The sequence below is a fragment of the Pseudorasbora parva genome, chromosome 5 (assembly GCF_024679245.1).
Source record: "Pseudorasbora parva isolate DD20220531a chromosome 5, ASM2467924v1, whole genome shotgun sequence".
Lineage (NCBI taxonomy): Eukaryota > Metazoa > Chordata > Actinopteri > Cypriniformes > Gobionidae > Pseudorasbora > Pseudorasbora parva.
The window spans coordinates 23,658,390-23,673,241 of record NC_090176.1 but is presented as its reverse complement, the minus strand read 5'-3'; the positions used below and the strand labels follow the sequence as shown (position 1 = coordinate 23,673,241).

The window sequence follows — 14,852 nt, the reverse complement described above, 5'->3', positions numbered from 1 at the left end:
TAAAATGGATGGACAGAAGAATCATGAGAAGATATTTACCCTAATATACATTATCTTTACATCCCTGATTTATCTCAACAAAAAAAGTTGTCACACATAGCCAGACTCTTTGGGGAAAAGACCAACAGAGGGGTTAACAGCAGCATTGGAAAAAAGTGCTTCTAGATTGTAATAGTTCTAAGATCTGCAAATTACTTTGCTGTTTTCACTGCTTTCTGATATTGAATCAAATAGTTCCTTAGTATTTCATATGAGACTTGCAGCTTGTCTTTTTTCCACCTTCTTCCGGCCCTCCTGCAGACCTGACGAAGTGCGTGGGTATCATCTCTGAGCCAGGGCTTGGACTTTATATACTTTAACATGTTTATGTTGTTTGGCTTTTATAGGAGAGCCAACGAGTTTAAAACATTAGCGGTGCGAGCCTTTTTCCATTTTGTAGCTTAAAAGGGTGAATAAACTTAATTAAAATGAAAAAAGTTTAATTCAACCAAAATGATGCTGTGCTGGAACAACAGTAAATGACTAATCACTAGTCACTAAAATAGCAATATAATAGCTTATATGACACACATGGTTTATAATTATGACAGAGAATCAAAACAAAACAGATAAAACATTGTTCAAAAGATGACCACCAACACAATTAAGTTCTAAGATAAGTTATAATAGAAAAAGAAAAGAGCCTGTGTGTTTTTAAAATCCTCATTGTCTTTTTTCATTATTATTTATCTATTATAAATATTATGAAGATTGTATTTATTAATTGCATATACTTGAACATACTTCAATATCATTTAAAGGCCTTCTAATAAAACAATGTAAATCAGTAGCTTACAAACCGTACAGTACAGTGCTGGCTGATAAAATATATTTTCCAGTCGTTCACAAATTGTGGTAGTAGAATAGTTAGCTGCCTTCATGTGCAGAGTAATGATGCATAACCACAGGACATAATGACATTTTAATCAACAAAGCATATTGGGGATCTGTGTGCAAGTATGTGCAGGTATGTGTCTTCTGAAATATTATTTTGCATTCTCATGTAGGGGTTGATTTGTTTTCCAGTTAACATTTTGAGTTATTGTTTTCGGTCTAGTCTCCCTCCTGGCAGGTCTGTCCCATGTACAGTCCATATGTCGAGTGCCACTAGATGGTCCTTAATTTAAGGATTTTAGAGAGAGCAGCTCTAGCACTGGAGTAGATGAGGTAGGAGCCATCGGTTGTGTTAAAAAATTCCCAGTCTCTGCAGCCATTGGTGCTCAGTCTGTGCACAGGGACAAAGCCCTCATAACCCTGCCACCTGCAAAACACACATTTATGAAGTTATTCAAACATTTTCATGAATGCATTGGATCAGTTTACTCTTATGACAATCATTTTTGCAGTATTGATTATGATTAAACTGTGCCCGTATTTTATTTAGTTTTTAATTAATGTCTACTCGTGATCTTTAATGAAATGACTTCTTCCTCTTGCAGTAACATCTCTTCTCTTCATGCTGATGTGTTTACTGTTGTGAGGGCTCACATGACATCACAAACCATAACCATCCAATCAAACAAAATTATATATATATATATATATATATATATATATATATATATATATATATATATATATATATATATATATATATATATATATATATATATATTAATAAAAATAAATCAGCACCATTTCGAATTGTATCAATGGACTTGGGTGTTCCATTTAAACACATAGTAATGGGCACTCGTGCAGTGTGAACAATGACATACTATACATCTGAGTGAACAAGACGGAGGGATGTTAACCTAGGGAAGGGTATAAATAATTTGTCAGAAATCACATACTCTCGAGTAAGTACTTTTTTTGAATAAGTAATTACTTCACGACTGCTAAATGATGTTTTATTAAACAAGGTTCGGGAGGAGCATGATCAGATAATTGACACAGGTGGAGAGTACTTATCTAACCAACAAAAGGGGTATATATATATATATATATATATATATATATATATATATATATATATATATATATATATGCAGCCGTCTAACCTCGATTTTGTTGACAGTTTATCAGCATCCCTCCACCACCCCTTCTCCATATTTAGCTTTTTTTTTAGTTCTAAACCACTTACGTACTCTGAGTTTGGGCCAAATTCCAAGCTCGAATCACTCCCCCAGACAGCACGCCAAATACGCATTTAAATTTACTCTTATATGTAAGTGTGAACTCGTAAAACAAACATATTCTATATAGTATGAATGTTTGTATTAGGAATGTACTACATTCATGTTGTCATGATCACATGACCTACCAGCATCAGTTACTTTGCTTTATGGCCATTCATAAATCCTCTCCTATTGCTTAATGGGATAGTATGCACACTTCAGAATCTTGCTGGAAGTAGGCCATCCGGGTTCTTTTTGCCTTACTCTTTTATACTGTGAACAACAGTATAAATTCTGACATACTTCTGACATACTCCTTTTGTCACATACAGTTTTTTGCCTACAATAGAAGTATCAATACCGAATGCAGCACATGAGTAAGTTTAGGCCCACTAGTGGTACTAAACAGAATTGCAGACTCCCTGTTTGGTTCAGGACTATATGCTTAGAAAACCAATAACTTTACATCTTTATGTCTAACAGAGATATTTACGTTGATTTTATTCTATATATTTATAGTATACATTTTAGCTTATTCTATCTTATATAATTGTCTTTTGACAATTTTGTATAATAAAGCTACAGAACAAATTAAACAGTTTTATAATGTCATATTCAAATGTATGGTATATTTTAATGTCTTTTAAGAAATGCCCATGACTCCGGACATCTTAAAGGATTACTTCACTTCAAAATGAAAATTTCCTGATATTTTAATCACTCCCATCTCATCCAAGATGTTTATGTCTTTCTTTCTTCAGTCAAAAAGAAATTGAATTTTTTTTGAGGAAAATACTTTTTTCTTCACATAATGGTTTTCAGTTACACCCAAAATGTTGAAGGTCCAAATCAATGCAGTTTCAATAAGATTCGAAGGGCTTCAGAGGCTCTGCACCATACCAGCTGAGGAATAAGGTCTTATAGCGAAACGATCGGTCATAAAAATAAAAATAAACTTAAAACGAATACATTTTTAACCTAAATTGTTTATCTTTGCGCAATCACATTAAAAACATCTCACTAGACGTAGACAGAAGTAGGCTACCACCCCCGTGTTTACAAAGTGCACATGCGAAGACCCTACAAATGGCCTCTAGCGAGAAAGAAAAAAAAGGTTTAAAAAAACGATGTCAGACGAATTTGAAATTGAAGATGAAGATAGAGTGTTTTTTGGTAAAGGGCATTTGTATTAGTCCCTGCTCGTTTGCTTGGGGCGGTACTTCTGCCTACGTCTAGCATGACCTTTTCGATGTGATTGTGCAATCCTTGGCATGACTCAGAGCAGCGCAAGATGAGCAATTTATATATATATATATATATATATATATATATATATATATATATATATATATATATATATATATATATATATATATATATATATATATATATATATATATATATATAAAATTAATTGACTGATGGTTTCGTTAGGTAAGACCCCATTTATCGTCCTTTGAAACTGCATTGATTTGGAGCCTCAAAATTTGAAGAAAAATCCTGTAATGTTTTCCACAAAAAAACGTAATTTCTTTTCGAAAGAAAGACATGAACATCTTGGATGAGATGGAGGTGAGTAAAATATCAAGAAATTTTCATTTTGAAGTGAACTAAACTTTTAATGGGGTGTGCAGTTGAAAACTGCAGTGATCTCCTTTTATGTTCCATGGGTGAATGGAAGTGAAAATAACATGAAAGTTCTGTCATTATTTTCTCCTCTTCATTTGATCTCTTCCCTATAATTTAAGTCAGATGTTAAATAGCAACAAAAAGTATTTTCTTTTTACTTTCTTTCAAGTGTAAATGCTACTAAGCAAATAGTGGCAGATACTATATGTATATATGTATCTATAAAGTGTATTGTAGTCTATTATAAAACATTATGCAGTAATAACAACATGTTCATGGTATATGACCCTATACATTATAATGAATGGTTGCTGCCTCATTGGGACATTTCTTGTCTTTGTCCCTACCCTAGCCTACGTCTACCACTAACCCATAGAGATAAAAACTTTATTTCCACTTTTAAAATAATTTCCTAATTTTAATTTTAAATAAACACTTCTCCAAGCTGATATGCGATGGGAAAAAAGAGAAGAATGAGTTTGGAAAAAGACAGATTCAATGTCCTGTCAAAAGCTGATGCCACTCATTTTACTCTCCGCATCACTACTCCAGTAATCAGTGGGATTTTTTTTTTTTGTAATTGTGACTGGCTCGGTCAGACAATGGGGGGTAGAGTAAGTGTAAATAGCCTTTGCCAACAAAGTGGGGTATTTGCACTTGGTGTAAAAGGACACTCTGTAATACTGGATGAGAGATGTACCTGTATATAACACTATTTAGAGAGTATGAGGTTCCATCATAGGAGTTGGCGACCACCAGGAACTTGTCATCTCCCACAGAAAAATACTCCCAGTCCAAAGCACTGAAAGATCCAGACAACAAGGTGTCCCTTAAATAAAAATGTGACAGCTAGAAAGTAAAGTTTTTTTTTCTTATGAAGACCTCACCTATATGTTTCAATATCCTGAAACTTGATGAAGGTCTGAGATGCCATGCTGAGCTCATAGATGGTCGAGTTGATGGAGTACTGAATCTTGCCATCCTCTGTTAGCATCTGGCTGTTGGCCACAGCCAGAAACACCCTGTTTTCAATCTGGAACATCTCCCAATCTATCGCCCCAAATGTCTGAAAGACCAATGAGAGACTTAAATGGGAAACTGTTAATGTGTATAAACCATGTTAATCATGTCCCAACAAACACCATACACTATCATTCAAAAGTTTGGGGATGGGGATTTGTTTTTTAAGTCTCTTAAACTCACCAAGATCAAGATAAAAAAAATGGAAAAACAGCAATATAATATTGTGAATATTATTGCAATTTAAATTAACCGTTTTCTATTTTAATCTGTGATGCAAAGCTGAATTTTCAGCATTACTCCAGTCTTCAGTGCCACATGACCCTTCAGAAATCATTATAATATGCTAATTTGCTGCTCAAGAAACATTTTTAATAATATTAATGTTAAAAAGAGTTGTGAGAGTAAAAAAGAGAAACTTCTTTTAAAAATTATTAAAAATTTACCGACCCCAAACTTTTGAACCAAAGCTTATATCAATTTGGAGGGGAAAAAGGAATGATTGTGTATACAGATGATAAGAGAAAATACAAAAACATAATTTCACTTACTGTAATGGACTGATAAGGCTGAAACATCCCTCCCAGCCAGATATAGATGGTAGAATCAATGACCGTTGATCTTCCGTTGAAAGTATTTGCGACTACCAGGAAATTATACGGGCCGATAGTGAAAAACTCCCAATCATAAGCACCAGCGGTCGGGATTGTCTGACTGACCTCAAAAAACTGGGTAACTGGGTTCCACTTGTAGATTACACTGTCAATATTATGGTTTCTCTCCCCTTTGGACAAAAAACATATATAAAACCTTAAAACCATTCTTCAGTCATATAGCCCATTGAAACAGAAGTCCACATGGCCTGACATGGCTCAATTTGGATGTATTCCAATAGATGCAGGTGTATAGATGGGGCCTGTATGGTTATAAAGTGCTATGAAAGGTGTCTTTTATGCTTGCGTTTCCGCTTTGATCAATGCCAGAGGCACACGTAAGAACTTCACACAACGGATGAGCAGTGTTGCCCATGTAAACGAATAGAAATCAAATGCAGAATCAAAGTGAACCACATAAACAAGGAGACATTTTAGCCTTAAAGACTTCCTTGGTGGTCTTTTGGTTGAGATTGTGTGACTCAAAGACCTTAGATTTGTATGAGATTTGTATGGAGATCAGTTTTAATCTTGTTTTAGAAACCGTATAAATGAACTTCCTCCCATTATTGTTCAACAGACAAAACCTGTGGAGTTACACAGGACAACAACAGTGCCACATGAGATGACAGACATGCATTGAACTGCTCTGATAAACGTTACCTTGCCTGTGATTGGCCACAGCAAGGAAAGTTTCATCTTGAATGCTGAAAGCCTCCCAGTCACGAGCGCTGTGTGTGTTCAGAGTCTGGTAGTGAATGAATTTCCGCTTCCTTGAGCTCCATTTGTATATGACCGACTGCTCCTCGTCCCCTGCATCCTTACTTCTGCAGTTAGCAACAACCAGGAACTTCTGTTACAGGAAAATGGTGGTAAGAAATCATGTCGGTAGCTTCAGTGAATTAAAGGGTGCTGTGATGAAAAACAAAATTAAATTGTAATGAGTTTTGCACTTCATAATTTTCGGTACTTTCTGCATCCTCTCAGGCTTTTAATTATCCCAGCTGGATTTCAAAGCCAGAAGAAAATGGGAGTATTTTAATGAATTACCTCTACCTCAAAACGTCAGTTTAATGGTGCATTGATTTATCTTTTTATAACTGGTCACTGATGCAATTACAAAGGCTTCCTCCCTCTATTTCACTTTAAATTTAACATGAATCATTATTTTATCTTAGACTTCCAAGAAGAAAAACATATGGATAATTGCACTGCAGGTATTAACAGGGTCCAATATGGCTTTTCCAACTCTTGACTGTAATTAGGCAGTAAGTTACGCTGAAGAGAAGCAGGAGGTGTCTGCTGTAAATTTTGGATACAGCATCAGACAAAATTAATTTCTGTTATTATGCACATGTGATTTACAACATTAAAACTTGAGAGCCGGGTCTCCACCCTTTCTCCCGCTGCAAAACCACATCAAAATCACTCTAATGTGTAAAGAACAGCTGGGGATGCGCCCCGCTCAAAGCAAACGGACGTTCTGTACACCACACCATCTTCTGATAGTGGTGACAGCTGTTCCACTAGGCAGCTCAATCAATATCACAGGTTTTCAGTCCTAGTTCCAGTCCTTCAAATGTAATTGTCTTAGCTTTGATGCATCAGTAAAACAGCACTAACTGTTTGCATCACTCCGTTTGTCTATGTTTATTTCAGATATAGCTGCCTCCAAAAACTGAAAAATGCTGTCTTTGGGGGATGCATTCCAAAGTAGGAAGGCATCAAGGCACATCTGAATCCAATGTTAGCTTCACTTTCTGTCTCCTATGACGCCTTTATCCGATTTTTGAAGGAAGCAGAAAAATACAATCCTGTGCTTTCCATTCTGTGCCGGTTGAGCATAAGTTTTCGGAAGCAGCCACATTGATCTTTTGTTTTTAGAAATGAATCATTTACTAAACCGATTTTAAACAAAATGATTCATTTAGGCTTTCATGAGTGAGTCATTAAATCATTAACTCAGCTGCCTCATGTAAAAACACTGATTCATCCAGAACGCTAGCCTGACAAGCCAGACCCACATTAAGATGTTTGGTCTGGAAACTCACCATTGACAGGGCTCAATCCGAGGGGCGGATAAACGGTTGTCTTTCAAACTCCCTCTGCACGCGATAGGATAGCGCTACACCAACCAGAGCAACGAAGGTGAAACAGAGCTTGTTGATAGATTAAACATTCGCCGTATCCGGTAGGCAAAACTCCGAACACATCTTCCCTTTTTAAGAATAACTTCAGTGCCGTTCTTTGTTCTTTTCTCAGAGAAAAGCTTAACTCCAAGTCTTCCAGAGTCGCGGTCAAGAGTTTGGCGATTACAGCTCAGAAGAGTATTGAGAGTTGCTAGACGACACTTGCGGGCAGATTAGATTTGCTCTTTGCCTAGATATCTAGGCTACCAGAACGCCACTATATTGGGTGTTTCTCAATACTCAAATTGATGCTTCCTCGTTTCCTCGCTTCTCCGTCCTCTAGCTTGTGACCCGGAAACCGATCAAACTCAGCCATCTTAAAGGGATCAATTCTTAGTTAAATCCAATTGGCCATCTCAATTCTCTAATTGCACCTCGAGGAGGCGAGGAACAAAGAACGAGGAGCAAGGAAGCTTCCTGAGGAGTCATGAGCAATGATACACAGGTGCATTCTTCCCTCAGATCTTCAAGGGGTGGAGCTAAGATGCAAAGAAAGGAAGTGAGGAAAGGAAACGAGGAAGCACAAATAAGAAATGAGAAACACCCTATGGCCCAATCCCAAATGGCCCCCTAAATCATTGCGGCCTTCCTACAAGTCAACACATTCGTGATGTAAAAGCTTTTCTGCAAAAGTGTGCATCGAAGGTGCTTATCAACCTCAAAGGGTGCGCTCACAGGCACTCTTCTGAAACCTAAAATGACAAATGGGACACCCTACGATTTCACAGACTTAACAGACACGTTTATGAGGCAGCCAAGTCCACAAGACATATGAAGTGCCCTAAACATCCTATTCTTTCGAGTCCACACTTTTGTGACATAAAGTCGCTTTGACTATTGGGACGAATTCTGCTGCAGAGTTCACTTCAGTATGGGCTCAGCAAAAGTGAGCATCGAGGATGCATATCGACTGCAAAGGGGGCGATAGAATAAAAGTAGGCGATAGAAGGGTGCTGCTCACGAGCAGCTTTCTATCATCTAAAATGAGAACAGAGAACATTCAAAAGTAACATTCCCATAATGTTTTTGAAGAAGGATAAAATGGAACGTTTGCAAAACCAAAATTATGTGAAACATTTAAAAAATGTGACAATTTGAACTTTCAGAAATAATGTTTTCATAACTTAATGGGAATGTTATGCTAAGGTTGTATGCTGGGATCACATTCTGTTGGTAGCATAAAGTCCACACACACCTTTTTGCCCACTGTGAAGTATTGCCATGCTTGTGCATCGTACGTGCTGATGTTTTGATATCGTTCAAACCTCCCATCTGTCCATTTGTATATTCCTGAACCGAGGTTGGAATCACGGTTGGCGGTCGCCATGAAAAGCCCTACAGAAGGTATGTGGAAAACTTCGATGTCAAATGTCTCAGAACTGGTGAATAAATTCTGGTGATCCTCCACGTAATCCAGCTTCTCATTCACTGCAGACATGCAATGTGACATGCAATGTGTCAGATACCATGGCTATGTCATACTATAAATAGCAGCTGTACAACTACAAACTGCAGTTGCAAACCAATGTTACAAAATCACCTTGCAGCATAGTGAGCCACATAACGCCATCACAGAGAAACAGTCCTTTCTTCAGTGTGTTGAACCACAGCTGTCCCTCCTCAGAGCGGCCACAGGGAGGACTCACACCCGCAGTCACTCGAACCTCTGCCTCTGTGCAAAAAAAATAGAGTCGTTCAGTTTAAGAAATTGCCATCTGAATAAATAAATATATTACCACCTTCTATAGATGGACGGTAGGGAGCTTAGTTTTCAACCTTTTATTGCATGCAGTTTTAAGAACAAGCCTATGCTTTTAGTTTGGTTTATATCAATAAACCTGTAATCAAAAGAAAAAAATAGCCTAGATATTTTATAGTTTTAGTATCCATTAGATGGTATCTAATAATATTGTTGTTATACTCAGTGTTGGGGTAACCCATTGAAATTAACTTGAGATACGTAATCAGATTACTTTTTCCAAGTAACTAGTACAGTAAAAATTACTTTAAATTTACAAGAACTTATCTGGAGTTACTCTATTGACTTACAGCTCTCCTGTCCCCATGTCATGTTGAAAAAAAGTAAGTACGGGAGTACTTTGTGCAGAGGCGTTGTGTCAACATGATGGTTATTGTAGTACTAGACTAAATGTGATCATGCATTTACTAATCGCACTTTCACAAAAACAGATTCAGTATTCCTCAAAATGAAGAAAAGCAGTGAAATTCAGAATATTACGTAAAATTACAAATATTTTTATGCATGTAATCTTACTTTATTGACCAATGTACTTGCTGCTGACCTTCAATGGTTCAGTTAAACCATAAGCAAAAATGACTTTTTTGTTTTTATTGGTGAAGTATTAAACTTTCTTTTCCTGTATTTAGTATATATTCCTGTTCTGCAATCTAAAAGATAGTAAACTATAGACGTATAGACAGTCTAAGCATATTCTAAGCTAAATCCATCTGTAGACTACATTACATAAGGGGAAATAAAGCAAACATGGCCTCTCACTGCCGTGTCATGTCTCTCAACAGGCCCACAGTATGCAGTATAACAGTGATCTCTGCACAACTGCACCCTACTTTCAAACACCAGCACTTCTTCTGATCCAGAGAGAAACCCAAAGCACAAGGCTGTCAGTCAATGTCAGCGGATCAGTAAGAGACCTGTGAGATAGAGTTACTCACATCCCCATACAACCACAGACCTGTGTTTACAGCTAAAACACACAACATTCCTGTAGGACTTTAGGATATATACATAGTGGACATTATAAACCAAATACCACCTGCACCATGTAAAGATTAGCTTACATTTAGTTGTTTGACAATTTTACTGATTCAAGTTACTGAGCAAAGACTTATGGACAAATTCCCTGTTGAAAAAAAAAACAGCATATGCTGGTTAGGTATGTCCTGAAGCATGGCAGCTGGTTTGAGCTGGTCCTAAATTGGACATGAGCTGGTTTAAGCTGGTCCTGAGCTGGAGCTAGTTTCTTAGGACCAGCTTAAACCAGCTCATAACCAGATAAGGACTATCTTAAACCAGCTGCCATGCTTCAAAACATACTCAAAATATGTACTTTTCCATCAACTGTAAAGTATAGCCTTTACTTTTAGTTTTTAGTATTCTGTAAAAACAATTCAAGTCTCCAACTGAACATTTTCTAGTGAGTAATCTAAATTGTACATACATCTAAATTTTTCAGTTGGCCGAATTGAATTTCTGTTAATTAAATTGCATCAATTTAGAGAATTTTAAATCAGCCAACTGAAAAATGTTGATGGGATCAGTCACTAAAAAATGTTCAATTGGACACTTTTTTTTTCTTTTTCTTTTTTTTTTACAGTGTATACAAATTGACATGCAGACGATGATTGAAGTGTTGAAGCTGTAGCAGTCTCACCATAAGGGTGGAGGGGAAGGTCAGTGGATGATGGTTTGACTGGCAGGTGTAAGAGAGCCTGGGGAACAGAGAGCGCAGACAGCTGTGGCTCAGATGAGGGACATATTCGTGAGGTAGCATCTGAACCAGGTAACAGAACTAGCTGCCGAATCAGACCCTGCACACAAAAAAAACATAAATAATATCTATTGTTAAATGACCCATTGCATTTAGAATTCTATGTACATTGTAAATCTTAAAAAAAAAAATAGTAAAAGCCTGAATTGAGATAGGTACAGAAAATAAGCCATTCCATCTCCTTCTGCTAGCAATGAAGAATGTGGAACCAGTTGTATCAAGATGATTGGGAAAGGGGCTTTCAAGCACTCTGTTTGAGACAAAAAAATTATAATTTATAAGTTTATGCAACTTAATGATATATTTCAACACATACACATAAATATCATTGCCATTTTGGATCATATTTCATTTGAAATTATACAACCTGACATCTACAGTATTCCCAAAGAGTCTTACAGCTCGAGGGGTCTGCCACAGTCTACAGTGAGAATTGTGTAGTATCCCGTCACTGCCAAAACCACAGTGTGCCAACGGTTATCATCCAGTCCTACTGCCTTAAAAGCGATGCGCTTCCTGTGACCACGGCCCTTCTGCAGGAAGTGAAGATTGTTTTGGGACAGTCGCAGGCCGAGGAGCAGCTCATCTGAATCTCCCTCCAACAGTGTGAAGATGTACTCACTCTTCTGCACATCAAAGGGTAAACAGCGATCGTTATCACTACTCGGAAATTGGAAGCCTATTCTAAGGAAAAGGCTTCTGAGGAATCATTGATGTTTTCAAAAACTAAACAAAATTTTGAAGCTTTTTTTGTTCTTACCTCAGGAGTCATTTGTGGGATTTTCAGTGTGACAACGATGGAGAACTCGGCGGGGAAAAAGTTACAATTAACGAAGAGCTGAGATGCAGGGAAACTGAACAGCTGTGGAGATCCGGAAAACTGGAATCCACGAGAACCTCTGGACTGGACCATATGTATCCCATCTTGTGCCCTGCTGGTCCCAGGAATCACCCGAGACAGGAAGTCCAATGGTAACAGATCTGTAAAATTCATCATAAACCTCTGTATGTTTCAAACTGGATTATGTACCATCATTAATAATTAAATGGCCATGAAATATAGTTTTCAGCTGAAATTATTTTATCATGTGAGAAAGCGAGACAACAGGCAATTAGTTCATTTTGAGGCAATTATCTAGTTAGTATTATTATTTTGTTATATATTAGTTTTATAATTATATGAATTATAAATATTCTAGAGAGCCACATAATAATGGATTTTATTAGTAAAAAAGTGAACAAGAAAGAAATCATTATAACATAATTGTAAGATAAAGCAATGAATACTCCATATATTAATTATTCTGATATTAAAAATGTCACTTTTGTGATACTTTAATGGCAGCGAATTTACATGAAACCACATAATCTAAGAGCCACACAAAAGCTCTTTACCGTTCATTAAAAAGTTTAAATGTTTATTTTTTTATTCAGCAAGGATACATTAAATTGATCAAAAGTCATCAAAGGAGTCATGTTACAAAATATTTCTATTTTAAATAAATACTGTTCTTTTAAACATTCTATTCATCAAAGAATTGTATCACATGTCCACAAAAATATTAAGCAGTACAACTGTTTGTGCACAACTTATTACAATGAAAGGAAAATGAAATGTTTGAGCTTCAAATCAGCTTTTCAGAAGGATTTCTGAATAATCATATGACACTGAAGACTGGAGTAATGATGCTAAAAATTCGGCTTTGCAAGGAATTAATTAAAACATTGTATATTTTCACATTTTTAAAAGCTTTTTAATATTTTTACAATATTGTCTGTATTTTTGTCACCAGCTTTGGTGAAAAAATACTGTATATAAATGAAACATTCAAAGGGCAAGTGCTCTTGTTTTGTTTTGACCCACTTCAGTGAATCAAAGAGGGAAATGGTTAGAGTGAAGAACACTTTATGGATCATATTTCAAAGACTTCAACAAAGCAAAAGACACATTTCGGAGAGCAAACAAAATATCTCACATTCACGTATACATGCAGCTCAGTGTTTTCGGAGTACACCTGAATTTCAGTAGTTCTGTAATGATTCATAAAAACATGTATATACAGTATGTGACTCTCATATCTTATTTCTAGTAATTAAAATTCTGCATGATGTTCCACATGAAGATTTTTTAGGATAAAGAAGAAAACAGCAAGTGTAAGATTTGAAGGTCTGCTTAACCAAATCAGCAATGCTTGTGTGAAAAGCTGTCAAAAACTGGGTAAAATAATATCACTATACTATTTAAATGCTAACTAAAGATGTTTGCCAATCTTTTTAATAGATCTGCATCTATTTATGACAGGTTTAGTTGGGCCAGAGGGGTTACTAAATCTATTCCTGTTCCTTTTTAAGCCCCTTTGTGATTTTAAATCTTATGATGGCTTATATATGAGCTAAAAAATGAGAGAGGCAGAAATGTCCTTCTGTTTGATGCTTTATCACAGCTTTTTGGATTCTCTCCACTACAATATAACATGTATCAAGTGTTCTGGCCATTATGGTGTGCTCTGTCATGGGACCATATCATGTTTTCAAAGAGTTTATACAAATAAAAGCAAGTAAAACGTCCCATTTTCACAGAGTTTCCCTAACAAGTGACGTTTGCTGAAGACATCTAAGTCAAGCAACAGTTGCTACAAACAGTGAGCAGATATACGTGGTTTAGAAATGCTCCCTAATTGTCATTCTATGGGGCATGACGTCTTTCAGATGAAACCACTGTGCAACACCAGAGTGGTTTACATCAGCACCTGGCAACCACATCTAATCTGTGTCTTCTTATACACCTACATCCCCTGGAAACCAAGATATCCAGAGTGGCTTATCCTGACCAACGTCTGACAATATATTACAATTGATTGACATTTGTGTCTAGATGTTTCATTCTTCTGAATGATCATTTACATCTGCCTTTATTTAGCTTTTCTAAAATGGTTTACTGGACTTAAAGCTCATAATCCAAAGGCAATTGAGTAGAAAATCTGCAATAATTACAAAGAATAACATGACTTAAAAAGCATCTTTAACAACTAGGACCAGTTGTGACTGAGACTGGACCTTTGCTCCAAATAAAATCTGATAAAAAAGGTCATTTTAAATCATTTCCATTGATTATTCTTCCATTAAATGCTGCTAAAATATGCCTGTTCAGCTGAACATGTGAAACCAGCGAGTAAGTCTGACCTGTGCATGGTCTCCATGGTCCAGACTGGCAGGTGATGATCCAGGAGAGGAGCACACAGGCCAGCAGCAGCAGCTCCGACATCAGGCTCTCCACTCGCTCAGCTCCATTCACACACGGCCAGACTGAAACAAACCCATTCTTAAAGCCCTGAGACCATCCTTACATCCGCACGGCTCACTGGGCTTAAAACACAACAAATCAATGTGAGGGTGAGAAGATATCCAGGGAACAGCTCCTGATTAAACCGGCATCTTATTTCCTCTTGAAGATGCTGCGGTCCTCTGATGTCCTAATTGTAATAAGTGTTTACAATGAATATATGATCATAAATACAATGCACTTTTCTCTCCAAACTTCTCTGAGAGTCTATCAAAATTCCATAACTGTGACAAACTTCCTCTTTAAACGGTGTCCGGCTGAGGTTGCTCTGCTTTTCTCTACATGTCAGTGTGCTGTGAAGGGGAGTGTAAACTCCACCTGTGAGTTATGAG

At 36.7% G+C, this 14,852-nt stretch overlaps 1 protein-coding gene across 1 annotated transcript; it reads right to left on the bottom strand.

Moving 5' to 3' along the window:
- Nucleotides 1-906: 906 nt before the first annotated feature.
- Nucleotides 907-14,488, bottom strand: tspearb (thrombospondin-type laminin G domain and EAR repeats b). The gene is made up of 12 exons (XM_067444965.1): nucleotides 14,361-14,488; nucleotides 11,938-12,158; nucleotides 11,577-11,803; nucleotides 11,337-11,427; nucleotides 11,061-11,217; nucleotides 9,188-9,319; nucleotides 8,843-9,075; nucleotides 6,122-6,311; nucleotides 5,357-5,589; nucleotides 4,673-4,851; nucleotides 4,486-4,587; nucleotides 907-1,300 (listed from the first exon to the last, which is right to left on the bottom strand). Exons 1-12 carry the CDS (start codon nucleotides 14,440-14,442, stop codon nucleotides 1,147-1,149), a joined length of 2,001 nt encoding a protein of 666 aa, XP_067301066.1. The 5' UTR covers nucleotides 14,443-14,488; the 3' UTR covers nucleotides 907-1,146.
- Between the last annotated feature and the right edge of the window lie 364 nt (nucleotides 14,489-14,852).